At 51.7% G+C, this 23,151-nt stretch overlaps 8 protein-coding genes across 8 annotated transcripts; 5 read left to right on the forward strand and 3 right to left on the reverse strand.

Annotated features, from left to right (window-relative positions):
* Positions 1-392: 392 nt before the first annotated feature.
* N7508_008823 (uncharacterized protein) lies at positions 393-2,507 on the forward strand (the record flags this gene model as incomplete). The annotated part of the gene is made up of 1 exon (XM_058466886.1): positions 393-2,507. The coding sequence occupies one exon, from the start codon at positions 393-395 to the stop codon at positions 2,505-2,507; it is 2,115 nt and encodes a 704-aa protein (XP_058314732.1).
* Positions 2,508-3,880: 1,373 nt separating this feature from the next.
* On the forward strand, positions 3,881-10,973 carry N7508_008824 (CCR4-NOT core subunit CDC39; the record flags this gene model as incomplete). Its single annotated transcript, XM_058466887.1, has 4 exons — positions 3,881-4,546; positions 4,608-4,932; positions 4,984-10,856; positions 10,908-10,973. 4 exons carry the CDS (start codon positions 3,881-3,883, stop codon positions 10,971-10,973), a joined length of 6,930 nt encoding a protein of 2,309 aa, XP_058314733.1.
* A 523-nt stretch (positions 10,974-11,496) lies between these two features.
* On the forward strand, positions 11,497-12,830 carry N7508_008825 (seipin; the record flags this gene model as incomplete). Its single annotated transcript, XM_058466888.1, has 4 exons — positions 11,497-11,622; positions 11,683-11,867; positions 11,956-12,411; positions 12,476-12,830. 4 exons carry the CDS (start codon positions 11,497-11,499, stop codon positions 12,828-12,830), a joined length of 1,122 nt encoding a protein of 373 aa, XP_058314734.1.
* A 345-nt stretch (positions 12,831-13,175) lies between these two features.
* On the forward strand, positions 13,176-15,709 carry N7508_008826 (uncharacterized protein; the record flags this gene model as incomplete). The annotated part of the gene is made up of 4 exons (XM_058466889.1): positions 13,176-13,187; positions 13,240-14,144; positions 14,192-14,251; positions 14,425-15,709. 4 exons carry the CDS (start codon positions 13,176-13,178, stop codon positions 15,707-15,709), a joined length of 2,262 nt encoding a protein of 753 aa, XP_058314735.1.
* Positions 15,710-15,853: 144 nt separating this feature from the next.
* N7508_008827 (DUF453 domain protein) lies at positions 15,854-17,071 on the reverse strand (the record flags this gene model as incomplete). Its single annotated transcript, XM_058466890.1, has 1 exon — positions 15,854-17,071. One exon carries the CDS (start codon positions 17,069-17,071, stop codon positions 15,854-15,856), a length of 1,218 nt encoding a protein of 405 aa, XP_058314736.1.
* A 298-nt stretch (positions 17,072-17,369) lies between these two features.
* N7508_008828 (uncharacterized protein) lies at positions 17,370-18,583 on the reverse strand (the record flags this gene model as incomplete). The annotated part of the gene is made up of 3 exons (XM_058466891.1): positions 17,370-17,803; positions 17,855-18,135; positions 18,186-18,583. 3 exons carry the CDS (start codon positions 18,581-18,583, stop codon positions 17,370-17,372), a joined length of 1,113 nt encoding a protein of 370 aa, XP_058314737.1.
* A 256-nt stretch (positions 18,584-18,839) lies between these two features.
* On the reverse strand, positions 18,840-20,184 carry pex14 (putative peroxisomal membrane anchor protein (Pex14); the record flags this gene model as incomplete). Its single annotated transcript, XM_058466892.1, has 4 exons — positions 18,840-19,719; positions 19,774-20,029; positions 20,081-20,087; positions 20,152-20,184. The coding sequence occupies 4 exons, from the start codon at positions 20,182-20,184 to the stop codon at positions 18,840-18,842; spliced, it is 1,176 nt and encodes a 391-aa protein (XP_058314738.1).
* A 371-nt stretch (positions 20,185-20,555) lies between these two features.
* N7508_008830 (kinetochore-associated Ndc80 complex subunit NDC80) lies at positions 20,556-22,858 on the forward strand (the record flags this gene model as incomplete). The annotated part of the gene is made up of 2 exons (XM_058466893.1): positions 20,556-20,603; positions 20,660-22,858. The coding sequence occupies 2 exons, from the start codon at positions 20,556-20,558 to the stop codon at positions 22,856-22,858; spliced, it is 2,247 nt and encodes a 748-aa protein (XP_058314739.1).
* Positions 22,859-23,151: the final 293 nt, after the last annotated feature.

Consider the following 23,151-nt stretch of genomic DNA (forward strand, 5'->3'; position numbering starts at 1 on the left):
CCCAAAAGGACCCCTTGAGGAAGACGAGAAAATTAGAGAAGAAAAGACGACAGTATTCCATACTTGTAAACAGGAATAATTATTACCAGCCAAGAAATATCGAATGGTCCGAGTTTTTGCGTGGTTGAACTCTCGGCCCCTCTGCCAATAATAGGCTTGTCACACTACTTTCAAACTTGGTCCTCTCAACTTCCCCTTCTCCTCCCCATCTCACCACATCTCCATTTCCCATCCCTATCTCATCAACTCTTTGCTTCTCTTTCGAAATTTGAGAAGAACCGCGTCTACTTGCTCTCGCCACTCTACTTCGCCCGTGCCCTTCTCGACTGGGTCTATCGAACGGATTGATCGAATAACGAGGTGGCCCGACAGGGCTGCCAGATCGAAAGGAAATGTCTGGTCATATATCATCAGAGCATTCCCGCTCTGCTTCACGATCCTCTCAGACCCCCCGGCTATCCCAGAGCGATTCGATGCCTCGCCACTCCTTCGGTCGCAACTCCAGGGTCTCCAATCCTAATGTCTTCGCCGACGAATACTCGTTAGAACCGATTGACGCCGATCGAATTGAACGCCCTCACAGTCCCTCTTCCATCGCCTCATCGGCCACTCTGCGCGAAAACAACCAACCGCCAAAGACTGTCAGTACCGCTACGACCGAGAATGAGAACCCTTTCGGTGATGACGCCCGGCTGTCCTTTGATGAACCTCATCGGTCCAGTCTCCCGCAAAAGGGGTGGGGATTCGCCAACAACCGCAACTCTACCGCTTCTACAAACACGACACCCTCTATGATCCAACGAAATCAAAGTGTTTCTTCTCGCTTCTCGATTCCCCGCGCTCTCAGCCCCTACACCGGAGCCACCGGACCTAGTCATCCATATGGCATGTATCCTCAGGTCGGTGTCAGCCGGTCGCCAAGTGTCGGCAGCACCTCGACAATACGCCCTGTCGAACGGCCGATTGAACAGTCTACCGGTCCTCAACATCCATACGCGATGTACTCACAGAATGTGGTCGAGGAAGGAATTGATGACTCGCTCATTCCGGTTGGGTTTCCAGGTCACAACCCACCATATCAGCCGCCCGCTGGTCGACAGGATGATGATGTAGGTGATATAATTGGACCTGACGGCCATACCGAGCCACTGCCGCCCTACTCACGGTACCCGACGGGTGTCGTCCCCAAACCTCCAGGGACTGAGACGATGGCCGACCTTAACACTTCACCGGAAGAACATCGTCTCAACAACGAAACGATTCTTAGTAATGAAGCGACGAGAGAGCCACCAGTTTCAGAAACGTCATCAAGGGCCTTGGTGCCAGAACAATCTGGCGATGGTAACAACGATCGCAACGGAGGAGAAAGAGCCGCGGGAACTACCGGCATCATGGCATTTGAGGAAAAGCTGAAACGCAAAGGAAAACAGACCGCATGCTGTGGTCTTCCTGTATGGACATTGATCCTCATCGCGACGGTGCTGCTGATTGGAGGTTGTATTGGAGGTGTGATTGGTGGAGTATTGGGAACTAAGAAGGCAGCAGAAGCCAGCAAGGCCGATGAAGAAGCCCAAAAGTCCCATGGTCCACCCATCATTACAGTCACTGCCACCCCTCAGATGGATGCATCCATGATTTCTACTCCGACCAATATCAAGAGTGTCCCTACTGGTCACTTTATGGTCCCCTCGAGCTTCAAGAACGGCTCAGGAATGTGTGTGGATGAGAATAATTACGGCAAAGCTTGGAAATGTCTGCAATCACCGAGTGAATTTGAGGTCTTCGTCGGTCAAACTAAAGGCCACCACTCTATTGTGTTTGACTACGGCGCCCCGACTACGACTTTCACCTATGGCCCTCAGGCCCCCTATTGGTCTTCTTCCCCCACACAAGCGTTGAGCATGGCTGTTGATACCACTGATATTGGCTTGGGCCCGGCTCTGTTTTTCCTTTCTTCGTTCGACAAGTTGGTAATTGTCCCAGAGGATACATTCTCTGTCAGCTCCCTTACCAAGCGAACGTGGGTCGATGATGGATGGGCACAGGCAGAGGCCTACAAGAACCTCAAGCAGACTGCTCAAGTCGGAGACAAACCTTGGTTCTGCTGGTGGAACAACACGAGGATGGAGTTCTTCATGTATGTCAATCAATCGATTGCAGAATCAGCATCGAGCACCACATCTGCGTCAGCCGATAGCAAAATGGCTGGAAGCACGGCAGGCGCGCATCAGGAGTCGAAACGCGGTTCTGATCTCTCAGACTACCCCCGAAGGATCAAAATGGAGGAGCGCCGAGACGACCCAATGCGTGAAAATCCATATTGTCAACAGATGCAGATTCGCAGTGATGGCGGCCTGGCTCTTCTCTCCGGAATGGTTGTCAACATCAAGGAGAATGAGCCTACCCCGACGACCACCTACACTAGTTACAATGGTGGCACTGTCCAGACATACACGGCTCAGGCATCATACGTTAGCCCTTGCTACTGTATATCTCTGACTGACTGATTGATCTACATTTCTGCAATGTTTTCTTATATCTCTTTGGGTTCCTGCTGGTGCAGAACCAGGCGTTGGTGTTGGATTGGCCAAGGCACTGGCCTCAACTCATGTGCACATGATTGTCTTCCTTCTTGGCTGTGTGATTTTACCTTGATCCTGCTTTCTGCAAGGCACTGGCCTTGTGGTTATATTCCTCGCATTATCCGTGACTATGCGTTCTTCTTTTCTTCCTGATTGCCATTGCGGTATGACATGATTATCATTACTGTGCGTGCGTATGTGTTTTCTTTTTTTATTCCCATCTGTGGGTTATATTCGGTCTGTCTTTTCTGTGTTCCGGGTTGGAATTCGGCGTTTATTGGATTGGAATGGCTCAGGTACTGCGAATGCCGGGTCAGATATATTGTTTTCATTTATTCTTGTCTGAGGAATCTGCATTGAAGTCTTTGTCCTATCTTAGTATTTGATAGGCATCTGTTCTGTCAAGTTCTGCTTCGGTTGTAGTGCAATGTAGATGGGTTCTTTCGATTCACCCTGGGTGTAAATAGTGCTGGGGGGTTTGCTTGTGCGAAGGCGTGAACAATGCCATTAGGCAAAGTGATTAAACCATCACCCTGAGTCGAGATAGCAGCAGGCTATACTCAGATGAAGTAACGCCTTCGTCTAATTATATTGAGTTTTCTTGTTCTTCATACACAGATGCAGACACTACCAGCATGGTCTGAACTGAAGTTTATCTCTCAAGATATTTCGGTTCTCCCAGGAGCACGATAAATACCATATCCTCACAAGGCTTTGACCGACATGTCAACCAAACTGGCAATTACTATGGAGAGACCTATCACTGTAAACGAGACATCGCGGGGATAGCTCCAGCTTAAAGCGGCACAAAATTCACCCAACAGGGAACTAGCATCACCAGCACGTGATATAGCATACATCACATGATCTCAAGATGTAGATATACAGCGCGCGCGACTTTTAGACTGTAAAATACGTGGGTTTGAGATGATCAGAGACAATATACACTATGCAGGTATGAATACTCGATCTCATGTGAGCTTGAGTCGGTACTGCTACAAGTCGAAGAGCATACAGGCTTGATGTCCGACTGAGAGCTCCCGCTTGACACCTGAGGCTCCCCACATCCGACACCTCGCACCTTGCACCCCATTCCTCCTGCAACCTCTCCATCTCATCGACCCTCATCCATTCCTCTCCCACAATCACATTTTCTTCTCTCCACACCCTCCCACCTACGATCTCGCACGATCTCACCTACATTTTATTGATCTGCGTCATCGATTTCATCCGTTTACTGCGACTGTGACTTAAAAATCTGTCCTTGGACCCCCAGATCAAATGATCGCGTCTCCTAGATGACCTTCCCTCCCCCTCACCCTTCCGCCCAATCGTCGATTGCTTCTGGCACCGATAAATCTTCGTCGACCAGGACTGATATTGGTGCCTGGGGTCGGTCCGTGTCGCAGTCCGGCGCACGTCGTGGGTTGACTCCACTCGCGACCAATCTATCCTCCGCCGCTCCCCCCTCGACATCCCGAGGCTTGGACGCAGGCCCGGGGGCTTCTACACCATCCTCCTTCTCTGCCGTCTTGAGCTCTGCCAGGGGTCTCTCCGGTGGAAGTCCTAAACCCACATCTTCGCCGTTCACCTCATTGCAATCTGGCTCGCAGCAACACGCCACGACCCTCTCGTCTCCTAAGTTCCGCGCTCACACCCCTTCCATAGGGTCCCATTTGGCCTCTGCTACAGGCTCCGCCCCGGGTGGAGGAGGTACTGGGGGAGGTGGTGGTGGGCCTGGATCGTCCAGAGGCGTCTTCTCGCCTCTATCCTCCGGAACAACCGTGAATTCCCCTACAGGCTTTGCTTCAGACAAGCCGGGATCTGCAGCCTCTGCAGCCGCCCACTCGAGCCAATCATCGCTCACCAAAATCTCCATCGCGCAAGTGTTCCTCTTGTTAGATTCAATCACAGAGAAAGAAGGCAAAGAGAAGTGGGAGACAAAAGCCGCACAGATACACAAGGTAGGATATGACGCGCCCCTTCTTTTGCGCCAATCCGATTCTAACGAGAATTTTCCCACAGCTTGTGACATCCAACGGAATGGAGGTCTTTTCTAAATACTTTCGCCGCCTCTTAACGGGCAATGCGCCCCAAATTTTCCCGGGTGTCAATAAGTCCGTCGAAAATGCGGGCAACTACCCCCTCCTCGTCCAGGAGATGCAGAAAGTGTCCGCGGACATGGAGCAAGCCCAGAAAATCGCCGAGACAGTCGATACTTCAGAAGGGGACATCTTCCGTGACTTCGACCTTTCTACTTTCCTCGATCACTTCCGACTTGACCCCGTCATGAAAGTTGCACTTGCCTTAGCATTCAAGCTCACTAGCAAGTCGGATCTCCGCGCGAAAGGTGTGTTTGTTCCTTAATTGCATTCGACACGAACTTAACAATTCATTCTAGCCGATGCCATCATCTCAAACTCCGTCACTCCTTTCCTCCAAAGCTTGGCCAGCCCATCCGAAGTCACAAAGGACTACCATAACAGTTTCCTCGGCATGACGATCGAACGATTCATCCTATACCCTCCCCGCAATTTCACCGACGATGTCAAGGCGAAGCTAGTTTACGCAGCAAATCTGCGATATCAGAAATTAGGCATGGATATGCCCTTTGAAGTTTCCTCCGCCCTCCAAATGTTCAATTTCGTCAATCCTCAGTATGTCCTTGTGCGACAGCTACACTCTAAGGGACCTCGAGCAACGACGAACACCGAATCGATAAGCGAAGTAATTAACGCAGACCCAAAGAGTTGGGGTGAGGAGCACCTGGCTAGCGCTCTCCTCTTCATGATCTTATCGCAATATTGGGAACAATTCTCACTGGAGACGTTCTTATCTGCATATGCCGACAAGCAGATCAATTGGCCTCTTGTGTTCCGCAGCTTTGACCGGGAGGGTCTTCGTGTAGACCCCAAGCAATTCTCTAAACTGTACAGTGTACTCTCAGCTATATCAACCGATGACTCGTCTTTGGATATCCAGAAACTGTGGGGCGGAGACTGGGAACATCGTGACACGCAGATGTCCTTTTTGACAGCCTTTGTCGCCTCTCGCATCGATCCATCCCAAATCGCCAATCTACGTGCAACCTTCCCGACCGACTTCTTCGAGGACGCCCCGGATATTGTCAAACTACAAGGCGAACGCGCGACAAAGTCCCCTCTTCGATCCATGGATGCTATGAAGGCTATATTCGACCTCGCGTTGTTCTCACAAGCCTCGTGGGCTGCAGCCGAAAGTCAGCTGCTAATCAAGGCTGTTGTCCAGTTTGACCTGCCCGTTTTCCTTTGTTCTGCCCTCGCTCTTCCCCAACCGTGGTCTAGCGTGCAGCAGAGCTTTGTGTTGCGGACATTCATTGTGTTCATCTCGAAGCAAGAAGACGGATACCAACTTGCTCTGCACGGTGCCTGGCGACAGGACCGACAGTGGGTCTCGGAGCAGCTTTTCACCACTTTCACCCAGGACCCAACATCGACAGCAGTGATCTATGAACACGCTGCCGCATATGGATGGCTCGAATACCTCCTTGGATTCACCAATGGCCTTGCTCTCGATCTTGCCTGCTACTCTCACCGAAAGAGTACGTTTGATCTCGAGCAATGGGTTCGGAATGCCGCCGACAAAGGTCCCATTGACATGGGTGGCCTGCTGTCCAAGTTCCTGAGAATTAAGGCCGAGGACGAACTGCACGTGCAACGCAAGGAGCAGTCTGCCCACCAAATGGTCAGCCTGGCTGTCAAGACCGTGTACACCCTTTTGTCGGTGTTGGAAGAATACGTTGGAGACCGCGAGAATCTCACACCTGTTCAACGCATTTGCATTCAGACTTACCCCCGTCTGATCAACTATGGTGAAGGCTTCGACGACATTATCGACATCAACGGCGAGAATGGAAACACGTTGCCCGAGTCGATCGACAAGCAAATGCAAGAGCTGTTTGGCAAAATGTACCACGAGGAACTGTCACTTCGAGAGATGCTTGAATTGATGCGCAAGTACAAGTCTTCCCGTGATCCTATCGAACAAGACCTCTTTGCCTGCATGGTCCACGGTCTAATCGATGAATACCACTGCTACCACGAGTACCCCCTCGAGGCCCTGACCAAGACTGCCGTTATGTTCGGTGGTATCATCAACTTCCGTCTCGTTGATGGCATCACGCTGAAGGTCGGTCTCGGTATGATCTTGGAAGCTGTTCGAGAGCATGAGCCTCACGACCCGATGTATAAGTTTGGTGTCGAGGCCATCGAACAGCTGATCAACCGTCTTCCTGAATGGGCTGGCTTCTGCCACCTACTCTTCCAGATCCCATCCCTACAGGGCACCCCCATCTATCAAAAGGCGGAGGAAGTGCTACGGGAGCAAGGAAACGGGATCAGTGAGACCAGCCCTAATGCCTTTGAGGGTCTCGCTGCTGCGCCTTTGACCAATGGCAACGTTGACGACTCCCCAAGTGCCGATGGTTCTGTGCGCAAGTTCCGTTCCATCCAACTTGATCCTCCTCTCCGATCCGAGCTCTACCAAAACCCGGATGAGGATATCCAGGACAAGATTTTGTTCGTTTTGAACAATGTATCAGAGCAGAACATTGACGAGAAGCTCCAGGATCTGCAAGAAGTATTGCGTGATCAGCACCACCAGTGGTTCGCTGCGTACTTGGTAGAGGAGCGTGCCAAGTTACAACCCAACTTCCAACAGCTTTACCTTGACCTCCTTGGCCGCATCGGTGACAAGATTCTCTGGGCCGAAGTACTGCGGGAGACCTATGTCAGCGTCGCCAAGCTGATCAACTCCGAGGGCACCTTGAACTCGTCCACTGACCGTGGTCACCTCAAGAACCTGGGTGCATGGCTTGGCTCGCTGACTATCGCCAAGGACAAGCCCATTAAGCACAAGAACATCTACTTCAAGGGCCTGCTCCTTGAAGGCTACGACACCCAGCGTCTTATGGTCACAATTCCGTTCACTTGCAAGGTTCTTGTCCAAGCTACCAAGTCCATGGTGTTCAATCCCCCCAACCCTTGGTTGATGGATATCCTTGGACTCTTGCTGGAGCTTTACCACTTCGCTGAGTTGAAACTGAACCTCAAGTTTGAGATTGAAGTTCTCTGCAAGGATCTCAACCTTGATCACAAGACCATTGAACCTTCAGTTGTCATTCGTGATCGTGCTGCGCACGTTGAAGACCCTTTGCCAACCGCCAATCCTCCAGAGGGACTTGTCGAGCCATTCGAAGATCTGTCCCTCAATGCTATTAACCAGGGCATTCGCAACGAAAGGCTGTCTCCCGCGGCCATTATGTCAACCCTGCCGAACCTTGACAAGATCCTTGTCTTGCCCTCCTCGGCCAGTAGCATGGTCGACCCCACCATTCTCAAGCAGATCGTGCATACCGCAGTTGAACGTGCTATTGCGGAGATCATCACCCCTGTTGTTGAGCGCTCGGTCACCATTGCCTCAATCTCCACTGTCCAGCTTGTCTCTAAGGACTTTGCCATGGAGCCCGATGAGGAGCGTGTGCGCCATGCTGCAGGCATCATGGTCAGACAGCTTGCTGGTAGCCTTGCACTGGTTACTTGCAAAGAGCCTCTCAAGGTTAGCATGACCAACTATATCCGCATGATCCAACAGGAATACTCCGAGCAGCCCATGCCTGAAGGCCTGATCTTGATGTGCGTGAACGACAACCTTGATGCTGCTTGCGGCATTGTTGAGAAGGCTGCAGAGGAGAAGTCTCTTCCCGAGATTGAGAAGGTTATTGAGCCTCAATTGGAGGCTCGTCGCCGACACCAGGCCCACCGCGCTGGTGAGCCGTTTGTCGACCCCTCAATGAACCGCTGGGGACTGTTCATTCCCGAGCCATATAGACAAGCTCCTGGTGGTCTCAATAAGGAGCAACTGGCTATCTACGAAGAGTTCGCTCGCCAATCACGAGGCCCGGCGCCGCCAGCCGATGCATCGGCCGGCCGTCAAGTTCCTGATGTGCTCGGTGACCACTACGCCGCCATTCCCAATCTTTCTACCCCGGCCGAGCAGCCCGCCGTCCCCCACAGGACCCCTCAGCCACAGCCTACTGTTTCGCACATGCCCCCGCCTCAGACCAACGGGTTCCTGGATGCCCAGAGCCCTCGTGAGCGTGTTGAGAACCTTGTTTCTGATCTTCAGCAATCTGCTCGCACTGCTCCTGAAGAACACGTGAAAGATCTTGGACGTGAGAGTTCCGTTCTCCAGGAATACAACCAGGCGCTGCGCAGCATCCTTGCGTCGCCCAACGGGGAAGAGCTGGCCCGTTTGACCTCTTTGAAGATTTGTACGACCTTGTATTCCCAGTCGCACGGATCTCTGGAAATTGAAGTTCTTGTCCACCTGCTTGCCAAGTTGTGCGACATGTCTACGCTCATTGCCCGCTACACATGGGCGCTTCTTTCTGATGTTGATGATGAGCACATGTTCAACGTGCCAGTCACCGTTGCTCTCATTGACGCAGGCTTGCTTGATATCCGTCGTGTGGACATGAACCTTACCCGACTCATTATCCAAAAGAACGTCAACGCTTTGGAGCTGCTCGATAACCTGATGAGCCGTGTCCTCTTCAACGATGAGCCCTCGGCTCTCCGATCGGACTTCTCAGGCAGTTTGGAAGCCATGAGCCAGTGGCTTTCGGAAGACGCCAACGTCGCTCCTGGTGTTGAGATTGTGCGCAAGTTGCGAGAGTCTGGCATCCCTGAGGTTGTCAACCCCCTCCTCACCGACCAAGCCAGATCCAAGCGAGACCAGATGGAGTACATCTTCAGCGAGTGGATCGGAATCTACAAGGCTTCCGGCGCCACCGACCGCACCTTCCACTCTTTCCTCCAGGATCTTCACAATCGCCAGGTGATGAACTCGCAGGAAGATTCTGCCTTATTTTTCCGCCTCAGCATCGACATTTCTGTCGCCATGTTTGAGCACGAAATTCAGAACCCCAACGGCAGCCTCGATGAAGCTTTCCTTTACATCGATGCCCTCGCCAAGCTGGTTATCCTCCTCGTGAGATTCCAGGGCGAAAACGCCGGCGCTGTGAAGGCAAACAAAGCCTCCTACTTCAGCTCTATTATGTCGCTCTTGGTCCTAGTTCTCAACAACCACCAGGTCATGAGAGGCGAAGCATTCAACCAACGTGTCTTCTTCCGTCTCTTCTCCAGTATTCTCTGCGAGTATTCCATGAACGGACTACAGCACAACGAGCAGCACCAAGGCATGATCTTTGCTCTGGCCAACAAGTTCCTGTCATTCCAGCCTAAATACGTGCCTGGGTTCGTCTACGGCTGGCTGTGCCTAGTTTCTCACCGCGTCTTCATGTCGGACATGCTCAACATGCCCGATCGTGCTGGATGGGCTCCTTACTGCGAAATTATGCAGGCATTGCTGTCCTACATGGGCGAGCAACTTAAGGCTGCCAACATCTCATACGTTGCCAAGGACCTCTACAAGGGCGTTCTTCGCATCTTGTTGATCCTGCATCACGATTTCCCTGAGTTTGTTGCTGAGAACCACTTCCAGTTTTGTAATGTGATACCGGCTCACTGCGCTCAGCTTCGCAACCTTGTTCTCAGCGCCTACCCATCTTCTTTCCAGAAACTTCCTGATCCTTTCCGCGAAGGCTTGAAGGTTGAGCGCATTGAGGAGATGCGGGAGATCCCCAAGATTGCTGGTGATATCATTGCCCCTTTGCAGACCGCCAACATCAAGGACGTTGTTGACGGTGTGCTTCGTAACGAGAGCATTACCGAGGCTGCCATTCAACAGCTCTGCGACGCCATTGTCGACCCCGAGGTTAAAGAAACTGGTCTCTTCTTTGTTCCCATCGATGTGGATGTCGTTCTTTTGAACGCCCTGGTGCTTTACATTGGCCAGCAAGCTGCCGTGGATCATGCCTCCAAGAGCAACACTCGCAGCGCCTTTGAGAACTCGACCCACGCCGCTCTACTCGAGAAACTTGCTCAGGTTCTGCGCCCCGAGTCTCGCTACTACTTGCTCAGTGCGATGGCCAACCAGCTACGTTACCCCAACAGCCACACCTACTTCTTCAGCTTCACCATCCTCCGTCTGTTTGGCGTCGACTACTCCGAGCAAGATGACTCGGATATCCGCCAGCAAATCATCCGTGTGCTGTTAGAGCGACTGATTGTCCACCGCCCACACCCCTGGGGTCTGATCATCACACTGCAGGAGCTCCTCCAGAACCGGAGCTACTCTTTCTTCCGCCTTCCCTTCATCCAGGCGGCTCCCGAGGTAAGTTCTCCACAAGCTTTTCATCAGACCACGGAGCTAATTGCCCCCGAGATTGGACGTCTGTTCGACGCTCTTCTCCAACACATCCAACAGCAAAGCCCCCGACCGATCGCTTAGGCTCAGCTTCTCTCCCCCTCCTCTCCTATCTCTCCTCCAGTCCTTTTCCTTGGTAAATCGGGTGGTACAGGAGTCTGTCGTCGCATGTACTTTTCATGGGGTTCTCTTGCGATTTGCTTCCGACGTCTCGTCTTGATTTGAATTATGTTTCATGTTACGGCTGGGATTTGCCGTGGGGATGGCATGCATATTTACTTTTGTTTCTTTCTTTCCATTTTACGATTTTCGCATGACTTGAGGTTACATGATTTATTTCGCGTCTCATGCTGCCCGCGACCTGTAATGATAAGATTGTAAAAGCTGGAGTTTGACGGTTCTCTTTCTTTTTCATCTACCTGCATCGATGGGGCAATGCTAATTTTTACTTTGATTTTTGTGTGTATATGTAATTTTTTGTTCAGCTCTGTCTTGAAGCTGAGTAGATTTGGACTGAATAAACAAGTATCCAATCAACCGTTGAAAAGGATCGACTTTCGTACTTAGTTCGTAAGAGCTAAGGTGTGACGTCGCGACCTCGGCAGCGATGACAGACCGCAAACCACCTACTTCCTCCAACCTCACCCCAGCTTCCCCCACAATGCCAGACTCAGATTACACAGACGACGAGTCGGAATATGATAGTCCATCTTCAACAAGAGCCGTCATAATGGTAAACCAATCACTTATCTCTTCTTCCTCACAGAGCCGAATCCAAACTAACAACCCCCAGGACGCGCTCCTCGCGCCATTACGCGCACTGGTATCGAAGTCCGCTCTACGCCTCTATATAAACGCATTACTATTCATGGGCGCAACAACTCTCCTAGTCGGAATCTCAACAATCGCCTACGGAATCTTTTACTTCAATTTCATTCCTACAATCGGTCTCGAGCGTGAAGTCCACCTCCAATTCGGGTATGGAAGCACCCCACCACCCCGGGCACAACCAGATACACATGCACCATCATATAGATCACACCACTAACAACAATGGTATCAAAAGCAACGGAAATCCCTGGGGAACAGCAACCTTCGAATCTGAATTCATTGCCCAACAACCCTACGACGTAACAGTAATTCTCGAACTCCCCCGCACACCCTCAAACCTCGAGACAGGAAACTTCATGCTAGATTTAACCCTCTACGCCTCCCGTCCCGCATCCGCAGTCTTGCCCATTTCCTCGACCATCGCGCCTATTGCACATGCGCGCAGACCGGCGCTGCTGACGTATGCTTCGCCGCTTGTGGATGTTGCGCAGCGGACAGCAAGGTTACCGTTTTATGTTGTTGGGTGGAAGCGTGAGGCGGAGGTTTTGGAGGTTAGTATTATGGAGGAACTGGAGTTTGACAGGGGGATGGGCAATTTGCCGCAGAGTTTGAGGCTTGAGATTCAGAGTGATTTGAAGATGCAGGTTTATTTTGCTAAGGTTGAGTTTCGGGCTCGGTTGACTGGGTTAAGGTATGTTTCTTTCTTTCTGTTTTGGTTGGCATGGTATGGCATGGTATGACTGACACTTTTACAGATGGCTCATGTACCGGTGGAAGATTACTTCTTTCGTGGTCTTCGCCTCATTATTCTGGTTTGTCTCGGTTGGCTCTGCTAGCCTAACGTGGCTGGCTTTGACTTGGGTTTTGCAGCCTGCTACTATACCCAAGACTGAGATTAGTGATGAACCGCAGGGTCTTGCTAAGGATGAGTCTGATGGTGATAGTTCCTCGGGTGAGACTTTTAGAGTTAAGAAAGAGGAAGCGCCGGAAAGTAGCTTGGTTCATAGTCTTCCTGCTGAGGATGAAGCTGGCATGGGATCTGGGCTTGAAAGTGCAGAAGCTCGTGGATTACAGAGACGGCGGAGTCATTTGACACAGCAAGCAGATTAAGCAAAATCGAATGATATCTTCGCTCTTGTATTTATGCTGATTTTATTCAAGTCATTGCGTTCAACTATTGCGAGATGGCGCCCTGGTGCGAAGTGTATAAAACCTCATCCTTAGGGCAAGGAATTTTCCATCGTCAAGAAAAGAATCTATGCTTAAAACAAGAATAGCGCTTAGCATATTAGTCTTCAGACCTAAGTATCAAATAATATCAAATAAATTCAAACTAACACTTAAAAAGGGAATTGGCAGTGTTAGTGAAGTATGAAAGTGACGTTGCGAAAATCCGCCGAGTCAAAGCGGGGTGAACTTTCTTCCCCCACCATTCTTCACTCAACCACGCACTCAATGCATATCCTAGTAAGTACAGAGTATCTGCAGATACTATTTGGGCTCATCATAACACGGTCAGGTCACCAACGACGACGGCCCTCCGTCAAACCAGTCCTCGCCCTACGTGCACTCGCTGGTTCATTCGCTCCAATCCGCCGGCCACACGGTCTCGGTCGTTCTTCCACACCAGCAGCGATCATGGATCGGTAAAGCGCATATTGTCGGCGCATCCGTCAAGCCTACTTATTTTCGTCCGGGTACCCTCCACCAAGAAGATGGCACAACGCATCACCTGCCCCGGGGTAGTAACGGAGAACCAAATGACGGTGACGAATGGGTTCTGATCGACTCGACCCCAGCAAGCTGTGTCCAGATCGGTCTCTATCACTACTTCCAAAAACGCGGTCCCATCGATGTCATTGTCTCTGGTCCCAACTATGGACGCAACACCACCGCGCTGTTCGCCTTGTCTAGTGGAACTATTGGTGCAGCGATGGAGGGCGCCTGCTGTGGAAAGCGCTCAATTGCGCTATCTTATGCTTTCAGCTCTCGCAATCATGACCCTATAATTATCGCAGAGGCATCGCGCCATTCGGTCAAGTTGATTGAGTATTTATGCGCCAACTGGGCGAACGGCGTGGACCTCTACAGCGTCAATGTCCCTCTTGAGCCCGGTGTGAGTGACAACAAGGTTCTTTACACCAGTATGCTGGACAACAGATGGTCTTCTGGAAGTTGTTTCCACGCTGCTGAGCCTACGTCTGCCGATGACCCCGACCTGCAGGAGCAGCAGTTGCGCGATGAAGGCGAGGTGACAGGCAAGACGCCTGATCAGAGTGTCAGTATCAGCGACAAATCTTCTACTGGGCCATCACTTGAGCACAAGCACTTTACGTGGGCTCCAAGCTTCCAGGATGTATACCGTAGCGTTGAAGAAAGCGAGCCCGGCAACGACGGCTGGGCTGTCAAGGAGCAGATGACCAGGTATGTTGAACCCAAGCATACCATGAATCTTCGACTAACTGTTGCAGTGTCACACCTCTCAAGGCCAATTTCATGCATGCCCTCGGAATCACTGGGGAGATCAAACTGTGAGTAGAGATTTAGCGCGCGATAGTGGCATGGTATGGAGGGTTCTATCCGATATACATGTTGCATACACTTTCAATATCTGGTCTAGCCGATAGATATCCCCTGCCCCATTGATTTGACTGCATTTTTTTTTTCGAGTACATGGCCTTTTCTGATAGATGGACATCTGTAGATCGGATAAACAGCCTTCGCTATACTCCATCATCGACTGTGATGACTCCTACGTGCAAGAAATGATCGAACGCGCGATTACCCGTCGTCTGGGAGATGCGTGCAAGCGAGTCTCATCTCTAGATGACCTCCCAGAGAGATCTGCGCCGCTTTTCCAGTACCGCGAGTATGAACGCCTCGAATTCGAACATATTATCTCCAGACCCTCGACATCTCTGGCCAATGCGTACATCATCCGCAAGGCTTTGATCCGGAAGCATTACTTATCGAACACGGTAGCAAACTGGATCTCGAAGCACCCAGACAGCGTGCTCAAGAAGCACTTCAAGCCCGCCTTCGACTTCGAATTGGATTATGCCGAATTCCTCGACGATGCCCTCCTCGAAGCATACGAGCTGAACGACAGCCTAGCCAAGAATGAAGAACGACCCGACTCTGAAAAAGAATGGTGGATCCTCAAGCCCGGCATGAGTGATCGCGGCCAAGGAATTCGCATCTTCAACAGCGAAGATCAACTCCGCGAGATCTTCGAAGAATGGGAAGACCCTTCAGACGACGAATCCGGATCCGAGAAGGATGTAGATGATGAGAACGAGGACGAGGGCGCCAGCGGTGCTCACGACACAGGCGTCGTCACTTCGCAGCTCCGCCATTTCCTCGTTCAACCCTACATCGACCCCCCCCTGCTCCTCCCTTCATCCTCAAACCGCAAGTTCCACATCCGCACCTACGTCCTCGCCTGCGGTTCTCTCAAAGTATATGTCTTCCAGGAGATGCTCGCCCTCTTCGCCGCAAAGGCATACTGTGCCCCGCACGAAGAAGAAGACGACGTCGCCGACTTAGCGCGCCATCTGACAAACACCTGTTTCCAAGAAGGCGGCAGCTCAAACGAAGGCAGTGTGCGCCGCTTCTGGGATCTGGATCACCACGTCCCCGGTCTCTCTGCTAACTGGAAAGAGAAGATCTTTGATCAGATTTGTGCTGTGACTGGAGAGGTGTTTGAGGCTGCGGCTCGGGGTATGATGATTCATTTCCAGACTCTGCCTAATGCATTTGAGCTGTTTGGTGTTGATTTCCTCGTTGATAGTGATGGGTCTGCTTGGTTGTTGGAGCTTAATGCTTTCCCTGATTTCGCGCAGACTGGGGAGGATCTTAAGGAGGTTGTTGTTGGGCGGTTGTTTGAGGAGATGGTTGATGTTGCTGTTAAGCCTTTCTTTGGGATTGAAGAGGGTGGTAGTGGTGATTTGAAATTAGTTGCTGATCTTGATTTGGGCAGGAAGGCTTAGATTGGGGGTTTCTAGATGACATACCACTTTCTGTACAAAAAGCGAGGTTTGATTTGGTTCTTCAATCGTGCTGCATACTTGTAATCACATTCTCTACTCTTATTGTACAAATGCGACCCTCATTTGGCAATTCGAAACCTTTGCTCAAGAATCATTCTTCCAATATATTCTCCCCTCAAACAGACGACGAGCCGTCCGAAAGACCGTAGCAGAAGTCAACGCCCCGTCAGCATCAAAATTGGCACCAACCAGAAGGTTCCCACTGGCATGTCCAATCGTGATACCAGCCCCATCGACAGGCGGCCCATCAACAACCCCAGCAACGGTACTCCCAGAAACACGAGCAGCGGCAGCAAGAGCCAAAGCAACAGTAATCGGAACAGCCTTATGCGGCTGCCCAACAGAAAGAGCCCTCGCAAGAAGATCAACATCATCACACGTCTGCTTCAACTCTCCACCACACACATCAGTGACAGAAGGCTTAGCAACCATACAAATCTTCGGCACACTCCCCGGCACACTCTCAACCCAATCCGCAATGCCCATCTTAACCCCCGCCTGTCGTCGAATAGAATCCAAGCGCGGCAACAAATCTGCGTGAGCAGCAATATCCTCCGGCGTCAAATCCCCCTCCACACCAAGATCAGACGCCCGAACAAAAACACACGGATTCCCAACATCGATACACGTAGCCGTAACCCCATCAAATTCATCCGTCACATTACTCGTAGGCAACAAAGTCCCCGTAACAGAGCCAGCAGGATGAACAAAATCCAATTGTACACGCGCAGCCGTCCCAGCCACACCATCAATAGCAAAGTCACCACTGGCAGCAGCCTCACCTCCAACAACAGGAAACGTTGACCGGATGATCTTTCCAGTATTCGTATTATGAATGCGCACCTCGGCAGCCTCACGCGCACTCACCGGAAACAACCGCGAATCAACGGCAAACGGCCCAACAGCACTAATCATATTCCCACAATTACTCGAATAATCAACATCGGAATTCTGAATCCCGAGAGAAACAAATGTATAATCGACATCTGCATCGGCATGCGTCGGCGCGCCTACTACGCACACCTTTGATAAACTTGATATTCCGCCGCCTAGTCCGTCGAGTTGGCGACCGTACGGGTCTGGACTGCCGAGGACATTGCGGAATATTGGGGCCCAGTCTGTTTTTGAAGGGGGGAGGTCTGATTGCTTGAAGAATACTGCGCGTGAGGTGCCGCCGCGGTAGTAGGCTGCTGGGAGGGAATTTTGTTTCTTTGTTTCTGTGTTGAGGGGACGGATAGTACCCCGTAATTGTTTGGGTAGGGGATTTAAGTGTGGTAGGTTGGATAGGGGTCTTTTGAACATTCTGTGGAGGGGTGGTGTTGGTTTGATATTGGGGATGATCTAAATACATGCATGTACAGTACTCCGTAGGGCGGGATTGCTCCGAGGAGCGGAGCCGGATGGGTTGGTTCCGTTCAGCGGTTATCGGATATGCCGATTTGAGGTATTTGGATGCAGTAAGTATAGTCCATATGCTTGACTCGATGGGAAGAGTGTCAATTATAGCCCCAAGAAGTTAGGGAAGCGTACTGGGGAAAGTTTACAAGATATGTTGGGTATTTGAGTTGGATAGTATCCGTGTATCACCATTCTCTCTAATTTAACCATATCGCTGCTTTGCAAGAGCCTGCAAGAAACTCATAGTCTCCGACTCCTTCTGTCGATACGCCTCTACCCGCTCCTCGCGCTCCGCTTGACGCGCACGAAGGATCTCCTCCCTCCGGATCTCGCGCTCGTTCTTCTTGCGCTGGTTGTTTTCCTTCTCGCGCTTCAAGGCAGATAAATCATTGTCTCCGCCCATGAGTTCTTCTTCGGGAGCAGCCTCTGGCGAGTTACCTCGCTGACTCGCAAAGGCGCGATTACCAGCAGCAAGTTCCCGGCGCTTCTCCAGCTGCCGCTCCCGAGTCCCAGCCTCAGCCCGCGGCGCAATCTCATCTTCAAGATGGCGCGTTGCAGCTTTATGCGCACGCATCTCGGCCTGATATTGTTCTCGAGATTCGCCGCGGGCAGCTTGCGCATCTTCAATGGCAGATTCTAGGAGACAATTAGTCTGTTGTTCACACTCAGCTGGAGTAAAGCACCTACCTCGTTTGAGCTCAAGATCCTGCATATTGGGAATCGTAGGACCCAAATGCGCACCGCCTCTTCCAGAACCAGCGCGTGGAAGAGCAGGTCCGTAGTCATCATCGTCGTCATCGTCTTCTGGTTGATCCCGCGGCATATCACCGCCCTCTCGCTCACCCTGTGCATAATCAGGTGAATCACGCTGCCCTAGCGGTCCAGCTGGCGGCCTCTCCGCTACACTCTCACGCGCTCGATTGAGTGTAGCAGGATCGTACCATCCTTCAGCGAGTTCTCCACGGTTCCTATAACGTCAGCGAAAGCGCAACATGGGATCGCAACTCTTAAGACCTACCATTTTTGTACAAAGCTCTTCCACCGCCCCTTGACTTCTTCTTCATCCATATCCTCGATGAATTTTCCTTTCTGGATATCCAGATACATGCCGAACATGGGTTCGTATGCTTCTAAGTCGCGTCGGGACAGCTCGCGCGCTTGGAGGGGGAGGACCACGGGTTGCGCTGGGGTATCTCTGTGTCGTCGCTCGCGATGTTCGCGGTCTTTGTCTTTTTCTTGGCCATGTCGGCGATGGCGATCTGATCGGTGTCGATCAGATCGGTGCGGAGAGCGTGAGCGCGAGCTGTCTCGCGGTCGGTGGCGGTGCGAATGGCTGTGTCGGCTGCGGTGGTGACGGCTTGAGCTTGGCGCCGAGGGAGACTGTGCTCGATGCGACGAGCGGGTTGGTGAGGGCATTGCTTGGTGGTTTGGTTGATGTGACGTTGGAGGAATTTGTTCGGTGATAAAGGCGGGTCTGCTTATCGGTCCGATACCAAGCTCAAGCGGAGTACAAAGGTCGTATAGTGTGGCGTTCCTTCGCACAATTCATCAATCTTGTAAAATGATCTGTTTGGCTTGTCTAATAAATGTCCATTTACGCAAAAGTTCTTATTGTGGTAAATACAGCCAAGTGAAGAGGTATACATTTCTATCCAACACAATCATGTCAGCTTTAACTGGGAGGAGCAGCCTGCTCCTGGCTGGGGCTAGCAGCCGCCTCAGCCGGAGTAGAAGGCTGACTCGATTCCGAGTTGGCCTTGGACCGGTTGGCTGCGGCCATTTGCCAAGCTGGGATGGAGGCTGACCGACCGAGCTTGGCGAGGGGGTTGTTGGTGTTTGGGCTGGAAGCAGCTGGGGTGGCTGCGGCAGTGGCCTGGGTGGGCTCTTGTTCGGCTGGGGTAACAGAGGCAGCGAGACCATTGGAGGGAGCGGGGGTGGTGGAGCTGGCGGGAGTTTCCTCCGAAGTCTGACGAGGAGCAGTGGGGATAGGAGTAGATCCAACAGTACGGCCAGCAACAGGAGTAGCTCCGCTACTACCAAGGCGGTTACCTAGCAAGACCTTCAAGCTCTTGAGCTCGGTTCCGAGGTCCTTCAATCGGTTCTCATTACCTTCCCGAGCACCCTCGAGGGCCTTAGGAATAGCATCCTTCAATGACTTGACTTCATCGCTGATGCGACGAGTTTCATCATCTCTCCGGCGGGATGAGTTCTTGAGATCAGCGACAAGAGTCTCCACATCCTTGAGAGCGCTATCGAGACGCTCAGTTCGGGCTTCTTCGGCGGACTTCAAGGCAGCAGTATCAGTTGAGAGTTGTTCAATCAGAGTAAATGCGCGCGAAAATTGTTCATCGATGTTCTCCATATCTTGCTCCAACTGGGGGGAGTCGGCGGGGCGATTAAAGGTGAGATATAACGCTGCATTTCGGTCAGTGCCATTCCACCATGTACAACGAGGAGAGTATCGAACCTTGGTGACAAAATACAATCCGTAGCCAACTCCGCCCATCACTGTTGCCATAATAAACCAATCGCGCCAGTCTCTCTTGGGTGGCCTATTCATGTGATTAGTGTCAAAGTGTCATGCGACAATGGATCACTGAACTTACTCAGGAGGCGGTTGCCATTGGTTATATGGGGGGTATCCATATCCCTGAGGAGGAGGTGGTGGTTGCCGGTAAGCAACCTGTTGTGAAGAATAGTTGGGCGCCGGGGACGAAGCAGCTGTGGCTGCGGCCGCGGCAGATGGGTCCTCGCCCACTCGCGATAAGGCGATATCGACCTCCTCTTGGGTTAAGTTCTTGGATTGGAGGAATGAAACTCGCTTCTCAATTGGCGAAGATGCGACCGAGGGGTCCTGTAGGACTGTATGGGGTTAGCAATTAACACATCAAGGTGTGCACGAGTGGTTCATACAGGTAATCTAGCGGAAGGTTAGCAGCATCCCCGAAAGCGGACAATAAGAGATAGCATAGTCGGGGACTTACAGCTGAGGCAATCAGCTCCTCACGAGGAGCCATGATGAAAGATGTCGACTATCAGTGAAGTGAAAGAAGAGGAGTTAGGGGAGAGACGCTCACATCGGCAGTCGCCGTTTGGACCTCGGAACTCGCGCCACGCCAAGCTTCCCCAGACCGGGCGTCTCGTGATTATCGGGGAAATTGTTGTTCCAGTGCCATTTACACCGCCTCCCTAAAGCGAAAGTGGCACGCATTGTTTACATATCTCTACCCAAATCCCTCGTGCCTGCCAATCATCATATCAAAACCCCTCCTCCTTCACATTTGGTGTCGCGACTTCCTTGGACTGTGAATACTTGTTTATGTCATAGTTCTGCTTATTATCTCAAAACTCACGTGCATATTACCGCCTTAACGGCTTGTTTTTCAACATGTCGCAAGACACTGGTCTGTTCAGTATCAAGCGCCCCCCTCGAGAGGTACGGTCCCCTCCCAATCGGCGCATAGACTTAAGCTAACTATGTATCCGACGAAGACCCTCGGGAGTGTGCAAAATATGTCCGCTATCCCCCAGCCCGCATCGGCGATGAAGCGTGGAAGCTCCATCGGATTCGGAAACCCCCCGTACACCTCTTCGAACCACCGAGCCTCTCTTATGGGCTCTGCTGGCCGACCACAACAACCCAATTTTACGCGCACGTCAATGGGTGGAGTTTATGGCGCTGATGCTGGTCTTTCGTCCGTTCGTCGATCCGTGTCGAGTAACATGTTCGCGGGAGCCAGCGGCCGACAAAGCTATGCGCCAGGATCGAGTAACATGTTTGCTGGAGCCAGCGCCGGTCGACAAAGCTACGCGCCGGGAGCTATTTCCACAAGCACACCCCAGAACCCCCAGCGCCGAAGCAGTGTCTTCTCGCGACCTTCGACAGGAGGAGGTCCAATGGGTCATCAATCATTCTTCACTCAAGTCCCTACCGTGGCCGGTGTTCCCAGAGACCCGCGTCCGCTCAGAGACCGATCTTTCCAGGCGCGAATTGGCCAAGAGCTGTTGGAATACTTGACACTACATGGATTCGAGTTGGAGATGAAACATTCTTTGGGACAAAACACTCTTCGCTCACCAACCCAGAAAGATTTCAACTACATCTTCCAGTGGTTGTATCACCGCATTGATCCCGGTTACCGGTTTCAAAAGGCCATGGATGCCGAGGTACCACCGATTCTGAAGCAATTGCGCTACCCCTACGAGAAGGGCATCACGAAATCGCAAATTGCAGCCGTTGGTGGCCAGAACTGGTCAACCTTCCTTGGAATGCTACACTGGTTGATGCAATTGGCACAGATGATGGATCGCTATTCGTCTGGCGAGTATGATGATGCTTGTGCCGATGCGGGTGTTGATGTCACGGGTGATCGTATCATCTTCCGTTTCTTAACACACGCCTACCACGATTGGCTGCAGGGTGGTGAAGACGAAGATGATGACACTGCAGAGAAACGATTGGTTCCGCATGTCGAAGCCATGTCTCAAGAGTTTGCTCATGGAAATGAGCGCTATGTGCAGGAGCTGGAGGCTTTGGAGGCGGAGAATCGGGCTCTACGGGACCAGATCAAAGAAGTGGAGAAGAGCTCCCCTGATATGGCCAAATTGGAACAGCACTTCCGCATTCTAGAAGACGACAAGCGGAAGTTTGAGGATTACAACCAGAATGTCAGAGGAAAGATTGAAAAGTACGAAACCCGTATCAAATTCCTCGACGCGGAGATCCAGAAAACCGACGTCGAGCTCCAGACATCTGAAGCGGAACGCGCCGAACTTCAGGCCAGTGTCGACCGCCAGGGAATCACCATTCAGGATATCGACCGCATGAACTCGGAGCGAGAACGTCTCCAAAAGAGCTTGGAAGATACCATGGCTCGTTTGGAAGAAACACATGCGCGTGTCATGGAAAAAGAAGCCGAGGCCAGCCAAAAACTGGAAGACCTGGAACAGATCGTCAAGGCCTACAACACGCTTGGCTACCAGACAAGCCTGATTCCTTCGGGTGCCGAGAACGCCAAGGGTCAAGATTATGAGCTCAGCTTGAACATTAATGAGAGCAATTTCTCCACGAGTCAGATCGGTGGTCCGCCCAGCCGCATTTCTCCCGAGGGGGATCGTCTACTGGCGGAGCCTTTCACAGGCTACCACCCGGCACATCTGCTCAGCTTGGACCTCCGGGGTGCCGTGCGAAACACTCTACAGTCTCTCCGGAAGGAAATTAATGAAAGACGCAAGCAAGGGATCGACGATGATCTTGACCGACGCAATCTACTTGATAATATCAAGGAGGCAATGGATGAGAAGCGAAGCGAGGTCGAGGCCCTGGAACACCGGCGCCGGGCGGCTGAGGAGGAATTTGAACGCACCAAGGAAATCACCACTACTCAGAAGCTGGCCTCTGATGCCCAAATTGAGAAGATGGAGAAGGAACTTGCCAAAATGCGCGCTACACTCAGTGATAGTGTCCAATTGATGGAGCAGCGTGAAATGAACACCAACATCGAGTACGAACAACTGACGCTTCGGGCCAATTCTCTTCGGGAAGAATTACACACCAACGTGGAGACTATGCTCAACGATGTGATTCGCTTCAAGGTTCATGTTCAAAAGGGTCTAGAAGACTACGAAAGCTTTGTTGTGGATGAAGTGGAACAGGAGCTTGGGGGCGAAGAGGCCGAGGAGGAGCTATGAAGTCCGTGACGATTAACGATGTTTTTAATTTGATATGTACAAATACCCCGAACAATTCATGTCTTGGCGAAAAGGACGCGCAATGCACCGACTAGTTATGGAGGAAATGGGTTCTCCGGGGCTGGATTTAGGTTCTATGGGCCGACGCTTAGCCATAGCGTGTTTTCTATTGCGCCTCTAATTGTGCTTCAACCAATCCCCAGTCTGTACACCGCCATCTTCGTCAACCTGATGCAGGGGTGGATCGATCGACAGGAGTGACGTGTAAACTCAGTGGAGAGCTGTCATTTGTC

The sequence above is a fragment of the Penicillium antarcticum genome (genome assembly GCF_028974205.1).
Source record: "Penicillium antarcticum strain IBT 31339 chromosome Unknown utg000009l_segment0_segment0, whole genome shotgun sequence".
NCBI lineage: Eukaryota > Fungi > Ascomycota > Eurotiomycetes > Eurotiales > Aspergillaceae > Penicillium > Penicillium antarcticum.